The sequence below is a fragment of the Haliaeetus albicilla genome, chromosome 11, assembly GCF_947461875.1.
Source record: "Haliaeetus albicilla chromosome 11, bHalAlb1.1, whole genome shotgun sequence".
NCBI classification, from domain to species: Eukaryota; Metazoa; Chordata; class Aves; order Accipitriformes; family Accipitridae; genus Haliaeetus; species Haliaeetus albicilla.
The window spans coordinates 7,119,367-7,141,378 of record NC_091493.1 but is presented as its reverse complement, the minus strand read 5'-3'; the positions used below and the strand labels follow the sequence as shown (position 1 = coordinate 7,141,378).

Sequence of the window (22,012 nt, the reverse complement as noted above, 5' to 3'; positions counted from 1 at the left end):
CCCCCACAGTAATAAAAAAATCTGCAGCTTATTACCACTATGGCCTCAAGCACTAGATTTTAGAAGAGCAATATTTCACTATTACCTCAAAAAGGCTGCTACTCTACAATCTGCCTTGCTTGTGTTTCTGAAAATTTGTAAAAATAGACACACATCTGTGGTATTAAAAAAAGCTTAGAAGCATATTCCTCTATTGAGGGGACCCACTGGCAGCATGCTCCAACATCAATTACATTGATGTAGATCTAGGGTAGATTTAGACCAGATATAAGGAAGACATTTTTTACAGTGAGAGTAGTGAAACACTGGAACAGGGAGGTGCTAGGTGCCCCATCCTGGGAAACTTCAAGGTCAGGTTGCATGGGGCTCTGAGCAACCTGATCTAGTTGAAGATGTCTCTGCTCATTGCAGGGGGCTTGGACTTGATGACCTTTGAAGGTCCCTTCCAACCCAAACTGTTCTATGATTCTATGACATCCGTTCCTCATACTCAAAATGGAAATCCCACTACTACTGACTCCCCCTCCCTAAACCCCTAGGCTAAATCAGGGTCGTATTTACAAAAAAAAAAAAAAAAAAAAAAAAGATATTTTTCTGGCTAGTAAATATAGTTTTAAAAACACACACACACAATTCTCTTCCCAGAAAGCTGAGGCCAGGTTATACCTATTTGCACCTGTCAGTCTTGTCTTGCTGCTTAAATGCTTTTAATTGCCTTACCCTTCAGCATCTCCCCACCATCCCCCACGCAGCTCGCTGCTTTTTTATGACCGCTAACAGGACCCCGGCAGCCCCCTCCCCCCCAAATCCCAACTACCGGGTGCCCACCCGGCGAGCGGGGGCAGGAGCCGGCTCCCCGGGCGGGGAATGACCCCGGCTCCCAGCCCCGTTTGGCCTCAGCCGGCCCTGAGCCTGTCCCTCCCGGTCCGCTCCTGCTGCCCCCACCAGCCCCCGGCGGCCAGAGCCCCCCGTCAGCCCGCCCGCCCCGGGGCGGCCCGGCCGCTCCCCCCGCCGCCCGCCCCGCCCCGCCCCGCCCCGCCCCGCGGCGGCGGCCGGGCGGCGAGAGCGTGTGGCGGCGACGGCGCCGCGCTCGGCCTGATTTACGGCTCTGCTGAAAACGGCTCCCCCGCCGCCGCACCGCCAGCGGCACCGCCACCGGCAACAAGTCGGGTGAGTGCGGCGGCGCGGGGGCGGCGACCTTGCGGCCGGCTGAGGCCCGCGTCGAGCCGGGGCCCGGCCCCGCCCCGCCCCGCTCCGCTCCGGCAAGGCCCGGGCGGCGGCCGAGGCGAGCGGAGCCGCGTCGCGTCGCCGGGGCCCTGCGGCTGGCCGCGCCGGGCGGGTGCCTCCCCGGGCGGCGGGCGGAGATGGCGCGATACCACTGAAGAATCCCCGGGAAAGTTTCCCAAGTTTCCCGGCGCGCCTGCCGGGCTGCCCCGGCCCCGGGCGGGCGCGGACGCGGGCTGTTTTCTCCCAGCCAGGGCCCGGCGAGGAATGCAACAGACGGCCCGGGATGAAGGCAGGCACCCCTGGCAGGAGCCGCTCGAGAGCGTCAGCGTCTGCCTCCCCTTCCGCTGCCCGCGATGCGGCGACCACACGAGGTTCAGGAGCCTCTCCTCTCTGCGGGTGCACCTGGAGTACAGCCACAGCTACGAGGAGAGAAGCCTCCTGCCCAAGAGCAGCCCGTTTTCACCGCTGAAAGGCGCGGAGCTGATCTCCCCGCCGGAGCCCGCCGCCCCGGGCAGCCTGGGGAGCCCCGGCGGCGCCGTGCAGCCGAAAGGGTCCTGCCTGAATTTTTGCGATGCCTCCTGCGAGAGCGCGAAGCGCGGACAGCCTCTGGAGGTGGAGGCTGAGCGGCCCGTCTCCTACGTCGCAAACTATGTGCCGGCTGACTCCCCGGGCGAGCAGACTTCCAAACCCGGCCTCCCGGCCACTGACTCCAAAGCCTCCTTCGAGGCACACGTCAGAGAAAAGTTTAACAGGATGGTAGAGGCCGTGGACAAAACGATCGAGAAGCGAATCGACAAGCTTACCAAAGAGCTGGCCCAGAAGACGGCGGAGCTGCTGGAGGTGCGGGCAGCCTTTGTGCAGCTGTCCCAGAAGAAGCAGGAGGTGCAGCGGCGGGAGCGGGCCCTGAGCAGGCAGGTGGACGTGGCAGTGGAGATGATTGCGGCCTTGAAGCAGCGCCTCAGCGAGTCCGAGGAGGAGCTTCACCGCAAAGAGGAGTAAGTGGGGAGGCGAGAGCTGCTGGTTGTGCGCGGGCTGGCCAGCACCTGTGCCAGTGAAAGCTTCTGGGGGGGAAGGGAGGGGATGGTTCGGTTGCTTGCCGAGTATGAAGGGGCTCGGTGCTCACCAGCTCCTGACCACTGTATTTCTAGAGTTGTAGACCAGGTGACCACGTCCCCTGCCAGGCAGGGGACGGCTCCCCGAGCAGGTGGCTTTCATGCTTGACTGCCCAGTGACTAACTTTTATGCTTTCTAATGCCTGTGTTGTGTCCCTGGTTTCGTGGGGGTAGGGACATGCAGAAGCTGTCATCAGCGTGTAATCTGATTTACACTGACACCTCTAATCCATTATCTTTTTAAGAAGAGATGGGTGGGTAAGCGCTGGAGGAAGTATGTAAGAATACCAAATAGCACCTTTTCCCTCAGGTTGTCCCACCGTGGTCAGTCAGCAGGCTGCCTGTGGAGTGGGATGGTCTCCCGTGCAGCACCAAAGCTGTACTGGAGACAGTGCTGGAAAGGCCACGTCCAAGTCGGTGTTTTAGATGGACACAGAACTGTGAAACTGGAATCACTTACATGGGAATGGGAACCAGATGCCAGAGTTGTTCTGACTAACCTAGGCCAGCTAAAAATATGTTTGTGATGCATCCATTAAAAATGTAGTGATAGCTGATATATTATTTATACATGAACTACTTAGTTTATTCAGCACTTGCTGAAACCTTTCAGGCTTTTCGGAGCAACAGAACTTATTTCAGAGAAATGCAAATAAAGAGCCTTGGTAATGGAGTGCCTCTAAACGAATTCATCAGCTTACCAAGGGAAGATGCGAAGTGCTAGTTGCCATGACACTGTTCTTAGAAGAAATAAGGAAGGTGGTGTAGGAGTTCAGTGTAGGAAGTTTGGAGGGCTTTCATCATTCCTTCCTGTAGTCTAGGGACTAGAAAGAAAAGATGATGATCTGTCCTGAGGCAGTGCTATAGATTTCCCAGAAAAGGGGACAGCAAAGGTGGTGGGATTTGAGCCTCTGCAGTGTGTATCTTCCTTGAAAGGATATTCAACAGAACCTCTGATTTCTGAAATATCAGGTGATCCCTGTGGAAGAGAAGATTGAAGGACTCAAGATGAAGCTAAAGATAATAGTGGAACTGAGACAGGTTTGAAAGTATGCTGGAAGGAGGCCATGAAGATAACTTACAGTTTGGAGCAGTTTTGGTATTCCCATCTAGCCAAGCTCCCCGTATGGGCTCTTTCACAGTGTGAATCATCCTACTTGTTCTAGAAAAGTATCTTAGAGGGGGAGGGATTGCTCTGTGGAGGTCCTTCCTCCATCTGCAGACTAGAGGGGGACCTCAGGTAAGCAGCCATCTTAGGCAAGATGCTGAACCTCAGATACCTAAAGTTAAGTGGTATGAGTCTTACCCCAAACTAAAGGCTGAATGTGCTTTAAAATTCAAGGCTTGAGATCCACAGGAAAAACTTGGCTGTCAGGAGAAAGCAGAAACCATTCAGTGGAGCAAAACCAGAGTTCTGCAGTGCTGCAGAAGAAGAAAAGAGCTCATGGAAAAAGAGGAAGGGGGTGTAGAGTTATCTGGGTAGAAAGAATGGGTATGATCTGGGGAGGACAACAAAGGACACTGATCTGTGAAAAGAACAAGACAGCAAAAGTTGTGATTTTTAACTATATTAGGAAAAGGCACGAGGAAGTGGCCACTTACCCCCTTGGCAGACTGCTTACTAGCAGCAGTGGCAGGCTGTGGTTCTGAGGCCAGAAAAGACTGAACACAGAATGAGAGGAGAAATGGGAAACGCTGTCCTTCACACTAGAACATTGCCAGGCTCCGGAAGGGGGCAGGAGCTCAGATGATTGCTGTTACAATTCTAGCCATCTCTAAAGGAGGAGGGTGAAGGCATAAGCAGATGAAGAGGTAGCTCCTACGTTGGTGTTACAGGGAAGACTGAAGGTTATTTGATTGGTGAGAAACACTAACCAACAGAGGCAGCTGTACAAGAGAGACTTCATCCAAGTACCCAGGGTATTGCTCTTCTAGGATTACTGCTAGCTTGTTTCAGTTTTCGATAAAGAAGATTAAAAAAAAAAATCAGAAGCAAAAGCAGCAATAGGAATGAGTGAATGGATATTACACAGTGGTGTGTTTATTTCTAAAGATAAATGGGCCTAATGCATGCTAGTGGATAAGATGAAAGACTATCAGCCAAGAGTACCGAGGGGGAAGAGGGGAGTCACAGCATGTTCTTGCATATGCCCATGCCTAGCCCCACAGCATTGCTTCTTAGAAGTCACTATGAAGGTACTCTGAGGAGACTGAGAGGGTAGGCAGGGTGTAAGAATAGGTAGAGTTCACCTAGGAAAAACTGAAGATATGTTATTTTTTTCTTGTTCAGATCATTCCTGCATTTCCCATCTTGGGGGATAACAAGGGATAGATAGTGCCATAGAAAAATGCACTGTATGGCTTGTCAATTAAAAGGTCATTGTACAATTAGCAAATTGAGAAGGAAGGTAGGTATAAACAATGCTTTGTAAAAGCAGGACTAGTACTTCTAAGGGTAGCTTTTCAGATTCGAACCTCTAAAATTGCCTGGGATGCTTAGCTTTGTGCCAGCAGCAAGGAGGCACTGGATGGTATGCTGTAATAGAGGGGAGAAGAAAGGTTGTTCATGACTTTGGTAACAACAGTGTCACTTGTCTGGTTTTCTCATGGACTGTTGGTAAATTCTGAGACCTGTCTACATATGCAGTCCTTTGTGTGTTCAAAAACTTATTTGGTGTGCTGAAAAGACTTTCTCCTTCAAAAAAGGAGGATCTCAACTTTGGCTTTGATTTCTGGAAGAAGTCCAGATGATTAGAAAGCCAAACAAGACTGCTTAATGGAAATTGCAGAAGCAGGAGTTCTCACTGCAGACTGTGGAAAGTCAAAGGCAGCCCTTAGGGACTGTTTTGATACTTGCTGACCTTCAGAAATAGATGCTTTCATCAGTTTCTTTGGGTTGTTTGGTTTGGTTTTTTTTTTTTCATAAGCAATCTTGTGAATATGGATAACTTTTCCCAAAACTGGCATTGGTATTGAGCCACTGTAGCTGAAAATTTGTTCCTCTTTCCTCTTTATAGGAGGAAGAAGAAAACACCTTCTTCCATGAAACACTTCCTTATCCTATTTCTAAGGAAGTAAAGGAAACCAGTCTTCCCTTGGTCTCTGAATGGTTGTCCCTGCTACCAGAGATCATGGAATATGGTGCTTGTGAAGGCAAGGAAGAGTTTATAATTAATATGCACTTGTAGATTTCAGAAAAACTGAGGTATGGCTACTCTAGATCAGTCTGAGGGTAAAAAAAACCAACAAACAACCCAAACAAAGAAAACCACTAACCCCACAAACTATCCAAAAGGGGGGGGGGGGGGACCCCCCCCCCAAAAAAACCCCCAAAACAAACAAAAAAAACCAACAAACAACCCAAACCAACAAACTACTCCAAATCTTAGATAAGGTCACAAAAACTCTTCTTCTAGAGATGAAGCTGAAAACTTTTATGAGGATCCCTTCAAGTAACTCTTGAAAAATAACAATGTTCTGACAAAGAAGTTACAGATGTTTATACTGGGCCCATATTTGAGTATTAGTCCATGTCCATCTACTCTGTCAGTATCTTATATGAATGGACAATCACTATCAGTGATCAAATTACTCCATAATACTGAAATTAACAATACAGTATATTTCATTCTTTACAAAATGTGCCCAGATAAGCCAGGGACCTATCTGGGCTCTTAGGCTAGACCTGCTTCTACATGTAAGAATTAAGCAGGTATGGAAGGTAGAAGAGGATGTATTTGCAGGTTTAACCATCAACCCTGACCTATGAACTGGCTGTGAAAAAAAAAAAAACAAAAAAAAGTTGGGATTTAAGAAACTTCCTCTTTAGAAGGGTATACAAGAAGACAGAAAATAACAGTACAACTGCACTTTGGGTGATGGCTCTGATTTTGGATCTGATTGTGAAGTCAAATAGGAAAGATAAGGGAAAGGAAAAATGTGTGTTGGCAAGAGTAATTTGGTTAGGAAGCCCCAAGAAGGCTTAGGGAGGAGAGATCTAAATTCTTTGTTGCTAATCAAAGCACTAATTTCAAATGACAGCACTATGAGGTTTTACTGTTGCCCTCTCATTCCAGTGAGAGGGAGCAGTGTTGGTTTAGGCCACCAGCAGGCACAGGGATGCCCGTTTGTAGGGTCAGTAAGGTTATTTCTTTAGACTTGTCAGTTGATTATTTTTTGTTTGTTTTAAATAAAGCCTATAGCAGTCTAACAAAGGCAGTGACAAAGTGAAGATATCTTTTTAGTTAAATTTTACTTTTGTTCCCTTACAAAAATGGCTGTGCTAATATGCACATGGGTACATGCTGTTATACTAGTGTGGTGCCCTTGTGGAGATGAACTGTTTTGAGGCATAGAGAGGTGGAGGTACTACACTAACTGTTCTAATATGTAGTTGAAGTAGTATTATTCTAAGCACAGAAAAGTCTTACAGCAGTCACTCTTGTGTTGCTTATTTGTGTATTTAGAAAGTCCAAAGGCCAAAGCTTTTAATTATTATTTGGAGAAGAAAAAAAAAAAAAGAAAACTGGATGTTCTAGAGAAGCAGGCACAGGTACCAAAGACAGGTCCCAGTTGACTAACCTGCCTCAGTTGGGCCCTGGACAGTTTTGATGAATGATGGCTACAGGGTCAAGCTTTCAGCAGAGCTGCTGAGCAAAGGAATGATTTAATTAGAAAATGTGCCCTGAAAGTGATTATTCAATGTTTGATGAAGGAGGATGCAACTCAGAGTCAGTGCTGTCATCTTAAAGATAACACAGAAGCCTGCCCAAAGGGAATAAGACTGTGTTGAATAAGATATTAAGAAAACCATTGAAACTACAACCAGCTATGAACTTAACTTCTAGAGAACACAGAGAGGCTTGTTTCAGGAAGTTATATAAGAAAATGAAACTGGTAGAGTTTGATTTTCAGTAAGTCTGAACAGCGTAGCATTTGTCCAGTCCTCAACTGGAAGCTACCTTCAATGGTGACTTAAACAATTTCACTTTGTCTCCTGATTATAGGGTAAGAGCATTAATGTAGTACGTTGCCCTATCTCTGACAGTAATTTCTTTAACCAGTCTAATGCATTTGTTTTGAGACTGTCTGGTCATGCCTCTGCTCTGGCATAGCCTGGAATGCAAGGGCTATTTCAGAATAGCTGTAGTAGAGAGTAGTTATTCTTGCCAGTGGCTTCACCTTAAATTTGCAATTAATGGAATTATCTGTGCAAGTAACATCTTGACAATGGGCTTAAGAGTTGGCTTTTAGAGATCACTGCAATTTGTGCTTTAAAACAGCTTTCCTTAAAATACAAATTTAAGTTGTACAACAAAACAGTTTTGATTTTGCTCTTAAGTAGAATATGACCACAACTACACATTATTCTTCCACCCTCAGTTTCAGGTGGTCCCACTCCCTCTTCCCTGTTTCCTTTCATCTTCCCCCTCAAGGGATTACTCCCCACAGCTGCATTGGTTCAAGTGTAGCATGACTATCCCACAGAACAGCTCTGTGAAATAAAGCATTTTAATCTTCACAGTGTCACACCAGTAAGTTCAGGGCTCAGATCTAGAGCACAGCCCACTGAATGGGTGCAACTGGTAGGTCAATAACTTTCTGAGGAGTGGAGGTGTGAACCTCTTAAATCGAATGTGCTGATAGTGGTGTAGGAATGTGAAACCATAACCTAATGGATAGCAGCCTTCAGGCAATAACACCAATGGGATGATGGATGAGGTCAGTGGTGTTAATACTTAATGAATGTCCATATTTTAAATATTTTCACAAGTAAATCACTTTACTACTCCCTGTAGTAGGAATTTTCCCATCTTCAGGTAGAATAAGTGTTTGTTTTTCTATTGATTTTAGGCAGAGTTATTCCAAATGAAGTCCTCTAAAGGGATTTGATACTTAGGTGCAGAACCTGCATAGAGCCTCATGCTTGTCTCCACCTACAGAGCAGTTGCAGGTGTCCAAGTTGCTGTAAATAGTCCTGGGACCAGTATTATGCATCTGTAGGAGGAATTGGTCACAATGTGGGAAATCATTAGCCCTTCTTGTCAGCTGTTAAGGAGCTGGAGCTGTCCCAGCCTCTGCATCTACTCTGTGTATCACACACTTAACTGCTGAAAGCCATACAAATACTAAGGGTGTCTGCAGAGTCCACAGGCCAGCAACTGCTCCTGCAAGGAGCGCTGTATAATCTAGTGGTAAAGGCAGAAGAATAAACGTCACCTAGTCAGTCTATGATTTATAACTTTATTTACCACATCTCATGCTGTTTCATGACAACAGCCTCCATAAAGAACGTTTCAGGATAAGTTTCAAGGCAGGCTGTCTGCAGTTTTTCTGTGAGAGCAGCTAGGCTGCAGTTGCTCGGAAAGCAAAAAAAACCACCAAACTAGTTAACTCTGGTTAACTATAACAGGTTAACTCCCTGGCAGAGTCAGATTAAAATAAAAGCTTTGGCAGCAAGTCTTTCTTGCCTACAGTGAGTCCTTCCCTCTGCACTTGTTTTTTTCAGCTGAGCACCTCTGAGTTGCCTGCTGCACTGCAATAAATTTCCCCTGCGCTCCTCTGGCTCTGGGAAGAGCTCTTCTCTGGCAGTCTGGCAGTACAGGCACCTCCTGCTCCTCTTGGACACCTCCCAGGCTGCATCCCCCTTGTCTTTCCCTCTTGCTTGCCTCACCCTGTCGCCACAAGCTGCTGGCAGTACGATGTGCCCTCTGCTCTCTGGGCAGTAGCAGTGATACCTCCTCCTGAAAGGTTTTGTCTGACAAGAGCACCTAAGACAAAGCAAGAAACCCAGCTTTCTCCCTGCTGCCCAGTCATAGGCCCTTAACAAAATGTTTTCATTTTTAATTTAATTTTAATTTAATTTAATTAATGTTTAATGTTAGTATAGTAAACTATAAGCAAACTGATGATATCGTTCTGCTATCCATTACAGATATTTACAGAGATCTGAGCTGTGCTAAGCATCATCTACTCAGAAAATTTAGTGGCAGGATCTACAGCTTCCCGTGCTACAGTAAGTGGCAGGATCTACAGCTTACCATGCTACAATAAGTGCCAGGGTGCAGCTGAGTGAAAAGGGGCAGGAGGCTGTAGGCTGATGGGCAGAGAGCAAACGGAGGAGCAGAGCAGAGTCGGAAGAGATGATGTTGAGAGTGGAGGAGTTCATAAGGGGAGTTAATAACTCTACATAACCTTTTCTCAGTATAGCAGCAGTGCTCCAGGTGTAGAATAGTAGCAGAGACCTCTCATTTGAAAGGGCAATGCTTCAAGTCTGAGCCAGGCTTTAATGAATGATTCCTGTTTCAGGTAAGCACTGCTGACAAGGCTGTCAAGACAGAGCCCAGTGGGCCCATGCTGCTATGCTCTGGTTTGTGCCTCTACCAAGTGGGCCCCAAAATATTCACGGGCTCAGCTTCCCCCTGACTTCATGAGGAGCAGCATCTGATGTCTGTGAACATCTGTCTTTCTACAAGCATAAGAGCAGAGAGTAAAAGATAGAAATTGTATCACATAATCCCAAAAAACTTGGCATAGGCCTTGAGAAATAAACTGAAAGTAAAATAAAGAACATAAGCAAAAAATCATCACAGATATCTAGAAATAGAACTGAAGGGAGAGGGTCATCAGTATGGCTAAGAAAAAGTCTGGGCAAACTACAAGAGACAAGAAAGGCAATTAAACAGATAAATAGTGGCTGCAGGAAGCTACATGAGTTCTTTGAACCATTTCCTTATTGTTCATGGTGGGAGGAGGGTAAAAATTGTTCTGGGAATGCTCTTTGGGTAACCAAGGCATAGCCGTGGCATGGAGCAAGCTCTCTGAGGAAGAGGTGTTGGAGCAAGTAGAGAGACTTATCAGCAGTCAGTCCTCAGGGCTTGATGTTGTTCTTTTGAGAGATGAGAATGAAGTGGAAACAAAGAATGTAGCTGAACTGACAGAAGTGCTGCTTATCAGGATGAGGCATGTGACCAAGACCTAGCGGGTGGGTATAATTCTGGCTCCTCTATTTTTAAAGGGAATTTACAGAGTGCTGGTACCATTTCAGCCCAAAGGAAAATTTTTAGATAAAAGTTATTAAAGGCAGGTTCATAGACTATACAGAGGCAGCTAAACAGAGAAAAATGGGTAGAAGTGCTACTACTGCTGCTAATAACTGTTTCTACAAATAATGGCATGTAGCATGCCAAGTTATCTTGAGTAGTCTAGAAAGCAAGGAAAATACTAGGGAATTTCTTGACATGATGTGTCTGTTCTCCTCCTGATAGTCATCTAAGTCTTCCAGAAAAAACACTGCTTCCCCCTGTCCCCCTTATGGCACAGCTCACTAACAAGATTATTTGTAGGAAAGGAAAATTTGTGGGTGATGTATTAATGCCATGGAGCAGGTGATTAATGAATGCTTTTAAATTACCTTTGCTGAGACAATTACAAATGTTAGCATTCTTGAAACTATCACCCTTTTAAAAACAAATGCCAGGTACTCAATGTTTGTGGCCTCCCGCTGCAGCAAAACACAAGCTGACTGTGGCCCCGGGAGGGGTGTCCTTTTGGTGTCCCAGGCTGGCAGCTCCCCACTCTGCCCAGCCTTCCCACTGGAGGGCCAGTGGCCTGGCAGGCCACGCACACTTCTTCCTTACCCAAAGGCTAAGGGATTTGGAGCTGGCCTGCTGAGTTTCTGTCCTTTTGAGCTTCCTGTCTACTGTAAAAGAGGAGCCCAATGGAGTGCCAAGGGCTTCAGGTTGCTTCCACACTAACACAAAACCAGAGTGGCATCATGAAATCAAAGAAGTTACAATGCTGTAAGTGTGGTGAGAATAAAGCCCTAAAATTGTCCTTAATGAGTTTAGACTGGCTTCATCCTAAGCATTCCTCAGTGACTTTTTATTACCAGGTTGCTCTGGGCAAGGTAATAATCACAGAAACTGTGCAGAGCCTTGAAATGCAATGGATTAGCTGAGTTTAACAAACAAGGTACCTCTCTGTTTCTTAAGCCAGATTTTGTGGGTCAGTTAATATAAACTAATATTCATCGATGTTCTTCATCCAAACAATATGTGCTTGTTTCTACCTTATTCCTACCATTAGATCAGCCATGCAAAGAGCCTCTTGCTGCACTCTGCTGTGGTATAGAGCAGGCGGACACAGCCCAAATCCTAAATGGTGAATTTCCATAGCTGACCACTTGTGCCTAACTCTTCTTAGGGCAAAACAGCTCCCTGTTAAAACAACTACACTGAGTTAAACCAATTATCTAGAACTATACTGAGTTAAAACAATGAAATGCAGAGAAACTTTGGATTTGTTATAAATAGGCCAAGCTTTGAAAGGTTATTTCTGCTGCAAACTGTTTCCTAGTTTCTGCTTAAAATGCTTTTTCCTCAAGCGATGTATTTCTACCCAGCAATCATGCCCTTTCTCATTTGGCAAGCATTGGTTCCTCCAACTCTCACCCCTTCAGTTTTGTACAAAGCAAAAATTAACATGGTTTCATTGGCAGAGCAAGAACTGTTTATCCAGGCATTTATTAACTGGGGAAGTCCTACGTGCTCAGATTTGCCATTTTTCATAATACATGCTTCACTCTGCAACCAAACTCCTCCCGCCCAGAAACTCCTGTGATATCAGAGGTCCAAATGGTGGCCAGATTACTGATAGTAAACTGATAGTATGCAGAGCACTTCAAAATGAGCTTTGTCTCAGTACAGAGCTGGGACCTTTCACAGTCAGTGGTGCTATCTCTTTCTTCCACTTATGTTAGCAGACAAGAAACATTTCTAAACTCCTGACCTAAAACTTGCTCTTCCCATGCACATATTCCTTGGTCTATAATCTGTAGATTATCTGTTAATCTCCCATGCTCCCACTAGCTCCAGATCATAACACCGCACTTTGACGTACTTGCAGGATCAGAGCCAAAATGAAGTTTAATGGCCACAGTAGCTCCTTTAAGTTAGGAGCCACCCCAGTGGCAACATTAAACTACCATTGTAAGATTATGATGAACCAGGAAGATGAATTTGGGGATTCATCCATTTCTCTTCATGTTTCCGGCTGATACTCACACGGGTAAGTGAAAAAAAAAAAAGAGAAAGTGGCTGTAGCTGTCTCCAGATACCTCAAGAGGTGATTCTTAATGACATTTCTACCCTGTGGACCACTAAGGACTATTTCCAAGACACCTAATAATGTGACAAAAAAACCCAAACCCACTGCACATAAACTTAAATTCAGCATTCAGGTTTCCGGATCTGCACTGTGTCCACAAAAAGGTTGAAATCTTTTAACAGAGATAGAGGTAAAGGACAGTAACTGGCCACCATGGGCTATCACCATGAAAACCAGGAGAAACTTCAGTAATTTTTTGACCAGGGCCCTTTGCATTATTTAAATGTGGTCTCTTTGCAATGTTTCCATCTTGCAGAGAAGTTGTTACTTTCAACCACTTCCTGGAAGAAGCAGCAGAAAAAGAAGTGCGGGGAAAAGCCAGGCTCCAGCACTTCATTGAGAACCTGTTGCAGCGTGTGGATCTGGCAGAAAGGCAGCTAGAATATTACCAAAATCAGCAGATGGTGTGCAACCACACTGACATCAATGAGCATGTGGTAAGCCAGCAAAGTCCTTCTCTTCATTGTCACCCACCACCGCAGGAAGAGTACTTGAGTTTGAATATGGGTGGGCTCAGTGGGTCAGGCTAATTGCTACTCCAGACAGATCTGGATTTGTAAAATGTTTCTTGAGATGCGTTTTATTTATGTTTTGAACTGCCATTTCACAGGAGTGAAAGGAGCAGAGAGTGTAAGAGCAGCAATAGCCAAAGATGGCAAAGGGAGAGCAGAGAATAATGAAATATTTGCCAGATATTTACCTTTTTTTTCCAGCTTTGGCTATTGCTGCTGTTACCTTTGCAACAACCACTTTCCTTTATGTCACAGTGACTTAGCATTTTTTTGGAGATGTCTAAAGAGTCTCAGGAAAGGTGTGGATCCCTACAGAGGACATGTTAGCCTGCTGGCAAATCAGCTTGCTTTCTGTAGTTACCTATCATGGGACTCTTAGTAACGGTGAATGGATTCCCACAGGCCTGTTCCCCCACAGGTTAGAAACCAAAGCTGTCTGAGTGTCGTTTTTTAAAATACATTATTTCTTTAAAAGCCTTCATTATTAGTACTTAAACTTAGTATTTTCCCTACAGTACATTACATTTAGATGGCAAGTTTTAGCCACATGAATTCCAAAGAACTTTTCAGTTTAAATGAATACCCCATGCTGCCTATGCTAAGTAATTGCTCATCCTGGGATGTGAAAGGAAAGGCATTTGATCATGCACAGCACTGAGCAGGTATGCAGTGGTGGAAAGCAAAGGTTCCTGTAGCCACTTGGAAGACAAAGAGCTTTAGGTAAGACCTGAATAAATGTAGATGTGCTGAAATCTAGCACAGGACATCTCAAACAGTGTCGAGGGGGACCTTAAAGATGGGCCTCGGTATTAAATCATCTCCCCTGCTCTTGATGTGTTTACTGGGATCTCTGGCTCAGCAGTGTCCCTTGGGGAAGGTGCTAATTTTTGAGGTAGCTGCCCTGCATTCTGAGTGACTTCAGCATTCCTCTAAGGTCATCCATCCAAATATTGACCAGCCTGACCTTCAGGAGGTAATTACAGAAAAGCACACCATGAGATGGCTCCAGACTCCATCCAAGACAGATGACAAGCAAAGTTAGGCTGGGCAAAAATCCATCTGCAAAGTGTGGACAATACCAGGGACAGAGGGAACATTTACAAGAACATAATCATTTTCAGATGCCATATCTGACTCGCTTGGCTCACTGACTTCATTAAATGATATTCAAAGGCTCAGTCTAGTAGCACTGATGGGAGATCAGTACAAAGAACTGATTTAGTACCCAGACCGATTTAAGCTGGGCTGGCATTAAACACCTCCTTTCCTGACCTCCACTAAAAGAGGAACTAGAAAAAGTGTTTCCACACTGTGAACCAAACTGTTGTAAAAAATGAAGTCATGTAAAGTTGTGCTGGCTCTGAGGCTATGCTGTCCCTAGGTGGTCTCAGGATGTGGGGTGGGAAGGGAGAGAAATGCTTGCGTTCTCGCCCTCTGCTCTTCAGTGCTACTGTAGGCGGAGCCAAGGGCTCACAGCCGGAGTTTGCTAGCCGCTTGTGTAAAGGAAATGTATCACTGCAAAATTAAAGGCTCTGAGAGAAAGTTCATTTAATACAGCTTAGTCTGGCACTGTCCCTTAATTATCTTGAACACAATAATTACTTCTCATTGTATCCATACTGTTTAATCTAATGTGAAAAATCTCTTTTCAGCCCACACTTCTTGAGCAATTTGATTATCGTTATGATAAAAATAATGGGGAAATATCCAACCACTAACTCACATGTTGTGAATTTTAAAAACAGCTGTAATAAGTTGGAGGAGTAATAATCTATAAAAGTTGGGGTTTTTTTTCAATTTCTTTCATGAATATTCTTCTACTTTTAACAGCAGGTGAGAATGGAAATATGATTTTGAAGACTGCTTATATTTTATCTCTGTACTTTAATTACATTATCATGTAATACTAATATTAATAACCTGTTTCTGTTTTCTTTGCAGCTTACAGACATTTCATTAAATAAGAAACCCAGATGCCTGTACGTATAGCTTTTAATTTTTCTCTTACTTAAATACACTAACTTGACATGCTTGCATTTCTGCTTTTGCATTTCACCTTATCCAAAAGCCTGAATCAGGTTGGGTTTGGATCAGGTTCTATGCATAGATCAGATCTATGTGATCTATATTTATGTCATGTAAGGGAGGAAAAACAGATTTTTGCTAAATCAAAGCTAAAATCAGATATTCTTTAAAGGAAAAAAAAAGAATAATTTTCTGTTAAATGAATGACTCCTTCCTGCTGACTATAATAGCCTATTGCAAAGCTACAGTAGCTGAATCTCTTCAGCAAAGACAGGCCAAGTTTCAGCTGAAAATATCTTTAACATTCTGTAGGTAGGAGAGAGACAGTTGTCATTTCCTAACTGACAGTAACACTGTTGACTTAAAAATCACGTGTAATGGAACAAGTGCCCCGACAAAGCATGGGCACTAACAATATCTCACGTTACTCAAGCAGGTGTCCTGGGAGCAGCAGAACTAATTGGGGGCTGGTTTCCCATGTCTTTGCGAATTGGTCATGAGTCCCAGCAGCTGGTTCAGAGTATCATGCGTGCTGCCTGGCCAAGTGACAGTCAGGCAGTGCATCCTTCTTCAGGGCAACCTTTCTTAGTGGGAAAACAAGTTTGGGTCTTTTTCCCACTGCCATGAAACTTGTTGCATTACCACAGGTCTGGGACTTCTGCATCCCTGCCAGATTTGTTTGTGTCTGACCAATGGGTTCAAGAATTACTGGAAGACTGAGACACACATGAACAGATGGATGGGCTGGAAAATAAACCAAAATTACAATGTATAGCCTACTGGGTTGGGGGTGGCCTTTTTGCTTTTTGAGTTGTTTCTGGTTTTCATATATCATAGTCCTAGCAGGCAACTGGCCAAGTACCCTTTTGCTGATAAGCAGTGTTTGCATTCATAATTAACAGCATGGGGCTTTAGCTTTGTTTTTTCTACTTTTTATTTTTATACCTTTTCTTTTCCCTACTGATTTGAGATTCTGGAAAAACTTGATTGTCCAAAGTAGTCTTTCAGTTGACTGTGTATACACTTCTCAGGCTTCTAGATGTCTTAATATGACTGAAATCAAGGAAAATAGAATTAAAATATAACCAGTGAATTCAATGACTCAGTGAGATGAGTCCTTCCACTTACAAGTCTTTGGTCTAAATATAGTGCAGTTTGGTAAAACCCATTAATTGCTGACGAATAGTTGGAGTTCAAAGGCATATATGAAATTGTTTAGACGTTTCTGTTTAATTACTGATATACTTTGAAAAGACACTGTCAAAACTAGAATTTAGTACTAGCCTTTATTTGGAGTTACCACATTAAAAATATCCCAACTTGTCCTACAGAGCAGAGAGGATATGGGAGAGGATGCTCAGAAGGATAGGAAAGTTTTATTTTGCTCTGCCTGTTCTGTGGATGAATCCAGCATTTGCATTCACCACACCAGCTGTTTTTAAGAGCTCTAACTCAGCTCAGTACATAAAAAAAAGGTTTTAATGATATGTACCAGTTAAAAAGATTGGGAAGTGTTACTACCTATCCAGAAAATGCAGTGTAATCTCAGGGGGTTTGGGGCCACTGATGGCTTACGTTGTTTGGGATCAATGGCAGCACTTGCAATCCCTCTTGCTCCAAGGCCTCCGCCTTGCTTCCCAGTTCCTTTTCTCCAATTTCTCCTGGGTGTTTTCAGGAAATGCTCCACTGAGGGCATGGGAGACCTTTGCTGATGCTCACTAGCCATTTCTCAAGGGCACTGAGATTTGCCAGCACATCTGTGCCTAAATCAACTTTAAATGCCAGCTCCCATTGTAAAGAAGCTAAGAATTAGGCCTCTCAAGATCATGAGACCTGTCTTGAAAAATACCTGATGTTTCTGAAATGCAGCAAGAATAGGATTCTTAAGTGCCTGTGGCAGTGGGCTGCATTTAGTCACATCATTTCAGTCTTTCTCCATAATGCGATAGATTAGGAATATGTTTGAGTAGAAGTTCAAACTCTCACAGTCACTTGTATTGAGGAGCTGCCGCTTTCAGTAAAAAAACATTTCCCGCATCTGGAGCTGGCAGCATTGCATTTCACATGCAATGACCTGCATCTTTGTCTGTCTTAGATATCTTCTTACCCTGACTGTGAATTAGGGACAGACGTCCATCTTCTCTACCATAAACTCGTTCCATTTAAATAGAGTTTAGCTCTTTTAGGCAATCCCCTCCAATCATACTAACCTAGACCTTCTTCTGGTTTTAATAGCATCATTCAGTGCAGCAGAGGAGTGACTAACATCACCTGCAATAACGCGTGTGTGCTTTGGGAGTAAATGATGTAACTTTTTTGCCATAACAACATCTGAGAAAAACAGAGCACTGCATCTTTTAACAACAACTAAGTAACAGACTGTAACAAACAGTGCCCAAGAAGTGATCATAACACAGAGCAGCCAACACTTGTGCCTTTACAAAAGTCATTTCTAACCCACAGCAAGTGGTTAGAACCCAGGCCTGCACGAGGCCAGCATGGCACAGTGCCTGCAAACTCCAGCTTGGACCTGCACAGCATTTTCCCCCAAAAAACTTCCTGATAGTGAAGTCTGGTCGGCAAAGCTGCCAACCAGGTACAACTGTTTTGTAGGTAAGGCTCAGTTCCTGTGCTGTCAACTTGCCCTCACTGCCTTCCACTCTGAAATACAGAGGCTTTCATGACACCCTTCTGGTCTTTTAAAGAGCAGGGGAGAGTTTGCACTGTACACACATGAACAACCACAGCGTTTTCCAAAACTGGCTTTGTCAATTGTGCAATATTGTTGAACTCCCAGAAGAAGTAATACTACAGATACATGGTTTCCAGAAATAACGAGCTATGGAAAATAGCCCTGTGGGAACCCTTAAGAGATCAACTTGTACATCAGCACATCTGTTCTTCAGTCACAGTAGCTGGGCACACATTAGGTGGTGCCTTATATTCATAGTGCTGCTGTTACACTACATGTATCTGCTGTAAAGCATTTCAAGATTATGTTAAAAGGGACTGTAATGATCTTACCTAGCTAAACTGTAGAACTGCAGTTTCAATGTAAAATTTCAGAGCAGAGGGCATGGTTCAGCCTTTGCAGCACCAGGCTGTCACTCCACCTAAGCCCACCAATTTCAGCAAATCCTGCTGGGCTTGAACCATCGCAGAGAGAACAAAGAATTCAGGTTACTTTGGCTTTTAAGCTTTCATACCCTTCTTCCCACCAATTTCTGTATTCCCTTTTCCTCTTCTCCCATTTCAAATCAAAGCCTAAAAGCAAAGCTAAAGTTTCCCTAGATGGGTGGCCAGCACAAAGGCAGAGCCTGGAGTTTACTGAGCTATTGGCCATTAGTAGCAGCAGTTCCCTGGGGCCTGGCCGCAGGCTAGGGAAGTGCTGAGATCCCACCAAGAAGGTCGTATAGTTCCTGCAACCGCTTTCTACTGTTACTGGTGCTGTCTGGTCTTCTAAAGACCATGGAATGTTCATTCTTTGCAGAAGGCTGCCGTAAACATGTGCATCTTTAAAATCCCTGTAGAACACCAAGTTATGAGAATATAGTTATGAGAATAAGGTCTCAGTGCTCCAAAATCAGCAGAATGCTGTCTGAATAAAAGTGAACATGCATGAAGAGTCCACCAGTAACACATGTAGGGTTCTTAGAGTAATGGATGGTTTTAAGTATTGAGAAGTGTAATTCATCTTGCAACTCTGTTTTTAACTTTCAGCTTGGTCCTTTAAAGCAAGGCTATTTCTGTCTTCAAAAATGTATGCATTTGGGACATTTTGGGGACCTATCACTTTGCAAGATTGAATAATAGTTATTAATTATCACTGTTATTAATTTCAGGAGCCGAGGAAGTCAACACACTTCGTATAACATCCCTGACACAAAGCCTCATTCCTTTCAAAAAGGAAGAATCTTGTTGAAAAAAGCAAAGGATGAAAAAAACAGCTTGCAGCCAGTGAAATGCTTCTATGAACCTGTTGATTGCTCAAGAGAAATATGGAGAGCACAAAAGAAAGCTGAACCAGTCTGCTCTGCCAGGAAAGTAAGCGCAAAATCAAAGATGGGTAAAAAGGCCAAACCGCTATAGGAACGGTTAGCAATATATAGTAATGCCGGAGCTTGGCTTCAACAGAACAAATACTGAATGAAGTTAGTCATCCTACTTTTTCCTATCCATCTGGCCATGCCAAAACATATCAGATGTAATATATAGAAATATATACAGTATGGAAGATTTATATTATTTAGTAATGCCATTCCCTCTTTGGGCACTATAAGAGAAGTGACATTTTATTCAGTTTACATGGAGGTTTTTCTATTTATTCATTCATTCATTTATTTATTTATAGAGCTTATTTTAAATGACTGCAGTTAGCTTGCTGGGCAGTACTGTGGCTATATCCTTAATTATTTTAGTGGCAGCATGTGGCTTGGTAATTTATTTTCCATCTGTGCTGTTGCTGAAGTTCCGAAGAATCCATTTAATTGGCACCTAAATATTCAATCTTTCAGCTTAAGTACGTATAAGATCAATGGTTAACTGTTGCCTGCACAGACATACTTAGATGCAGAAGCTTGCTACCCTGGGTTTTCGGCCATAAGGCCAGTTGGGCACATTTCCATATTTTATTACATACATTAAACTGCTCAATCCTGCCAGCAGCCATGTTGTCTGTTGGCACAAGTTTGGGCTGCTCTGGTGTCTCAAGCACAGTTTTCAAATTCCAGAATCTTTATGGCTTTGCCATAGGTACCAGCCTCTGGTGTCACTCAGCGAGGAGACCAGAAGCTGGTACTGCAGCCCTGACAAGCACAGACCACATTGAGCCAGAGGAGAAATTTCATTACCAAGCGCCAGCAGAAGGTTATTAGCTGTGGTACAGCAAGTGAAAGGCTAAAGCAACCTGTTACATTGCACGACACCACGTTCAATGCCTGTGCTTGGTTTCAAGCACGAGAGGCCTAAAATGGCTATGATCATAACCCAAACCCTTCATGTTTTTATCTCTGAAGAATCTTGACAGGACTGAGAGATCCCTGAATTTCAACTAAAAACCCAAGAGCAAGGAAGTTAGAGATGATTGCAGGACAGCAATGCACATGTTTACATTGGTTTGTGCCAATTAAAAGGATCCTTATTTATCAGAGTATTTATCAAGATCATTTTTTGTGTGTACAGTTTTTTGGTAACATGAATCCTCATGCCATGTTTACAGATAAGAACATCCTGTTGACGTTAGTGATGAAATTTGTTTTCTCACGAAAAAGAAAGGATAGGTGAGACAAGTCTGTGTAATTTATTTTTTAAATACTCATAACAGATGTAAATTGTTTATGTGGAAGGTGATTTTTACAGTATGTGTACAAAGATTTGTGAAAAATGTTTTTCATTTTTTATGACCGTAAGCAGAACTGAGTATTAAAAGACAGTGTATCACTATGATTACTGCTGCAATAAGCACCTGAGTTGCAATATTTTTAAAGCAGAAGATGACCAATCAGTCAGCTAGGATCAGGTAACTACAGATGTCATACATCTGTCAGTGTACAGAGCTCCCAGAAAGTAGCAGAGTGAAGAAAGAAAGTATTATTCCTCACTTATTTTAAATATTGTATATGGAATAATCAGATATATGTTTAAAATTTCTCAACACTGTTTCAGTAGAAAGTCACAGTGTAAAACCAGTTCAGGTATTTAGGTTGTAACGACATTTTAATATTTATTTAACTATGTCACAAGGCCACACTTGGCCTTATGCTAGGCATTGTGTATGTTGAAGAGGAGTTGTTAATTGTGTTGCATGGGTTTGGGTCAGATTGTGTGTTACAACAACTTTCTTAGGCAAGCCACAAAATAGAAACATCCTTGAGTTTTTTCTATTGCTTTCCACATTCTTTTACAAACCTGAAAAAAATGACCCTTTTTGAAGATAATAAAGTAAAATATATTCATCCGTTCCTTTATCCACTTGACACTGAAAGAATATTTTTATTTTTAAAAGCCTATCTACTCTGTTAGTCACCAAAGTTAAGTGTACCTACTAGTTCATAAATGAGATGTTTATTTTATTATTTATCACGCCAAAATCTTGACTGTAAGTTGTCCTTTTGGGGGAGGAAGAGAAAAAGAGAGTAAAAGTTGCATGTTCTTAAACTTTTCAAAGCCTAAGTTACAGTTACTTGCTGAAAAAACGCCAGCTTAGTTAATTAGAAAGAAATTGGATTGTACTGTAACCCCAGATAAAAGTTTTTAGAATATAAACATTCTAATAATAAAGATATATTTCTCAGTTACTGTGTCATTTAACTCTGTAAAATATAACTTTTCTTACAAAAGCCTACCCAACAGCAGAGAAAAAGACAAGAAATGGCAGCCCTGCTTGGACTTCTGCTTATTCCTCAGATAAAACACCATGTCAGTGAAGTTGGGCCATGATCTTTCAAAGCATTACAAATTAACCTGAAAGACAGCTACAGCATCTTAGCTTGCACGTATCAGCTGCCCCTTTCCTACTGTAATGATGCTTGAAAATTATTCTTGAGATAACCCACGTGGTCCGATAACCTGCCCAAAGCAGAGGTAGGGGGAGTGGAGGGAAAGCTCAGGCAAAGGGGCTCCTGGGGAATGTAGGTGATACAGCCTCCCTCACACATTGCCAATTGCTGAGTCATCAATTCATCAGGTATCTCCCTTGGAAATACTTGGAAAGAGAGGTTTTCCCATGGGGGAACCAGGTTCCTGTCAAGATGATAGTCCTGCTGTAGAAGACTGGATGAGGAGATGAGGTCCCTCTGACACCTGAGAGCCTGAATAATACTCCTCAGGAAAAAAGGCTCCTTCCCAGTCATGTTTACACAGTTTACTAGGTCATTTTTAAAGTCAATTTCTGGTCATCAGCAGAACTTGACTGCTGGATGTGTGTATCATGTCTACACTTCATGTCCCATTAACAGAGGTGGAATGCTT

At 43.5% G+C, this 22,012-nt stretch overlaps 2 protein-coding genes across 4 annotated transcripts in view; one reads left to right on the top strand and one right to left on the bottom strand.

The window, feature by feature from the left end:
- Positions 1-22,012, bottom strand: part of RTKN2 (rhotekin 2) — a 208,407-nt gene that overhangs the window by 52,970 nt on the left and 133,425 nt on the right. The gene's annotated exons all lie outside the window — the stretch shown is intronic.
- On the top strand, positions 1,033-21,335 carry ZNF365 (zinc finger protein 365). 2 transcript variants are annotated; one of them, XM_009914131.2, is made up of 5 exons: positions 1,033-2,222; positions 12,763-12,943; positions 14,960-14,997; positions 18,886-19,087; positions 20,262-21,335. In XM_009914131.2, exons 1-5 carry the CDS (start codon positions 1,492-1,494, stop codon positions 20,277-20,279), a joined length of 1,170 nt encoding a protein of 389 aa, XP_009912433.2. In that variant the 5' UTR covers positions 1,033-1,491; the 3' UTR covers positions 20,280-21,335. The 2 variants fall into 2 exon arrangements, with proteins under 2 accessions (XP_009912433.2, XP_069652077.1); XM_069795976.1 differs by having other exon boundaries at positions 18,886-21,335.

Excerpts from the sequence above, each read along its gene's own strand:
- ZNF365 (XM_069795976.1), top strand. The coding sequence starts at position 1,492 with ATGCAACAGACGGCCCGGGATGAAGGCAGGCACCCCTGGCAGGAGCCG. Across the intron at positions 2,223-12,762 it reads GAGCTTCACCGCAAAGAGGA|AGAAGTTGTTACTTTCAACC; the intron begins GTAAGTGGGGAG and ends TCCATCTTGCAG. Across the intron at positions 12,944-14,959 it reads CTGACATCAATGAGCATGTG|CTTACAGACATTTCATTAAA; the intron begins GTAAGCCAGCAA and ends TTTTCTTTGCAG.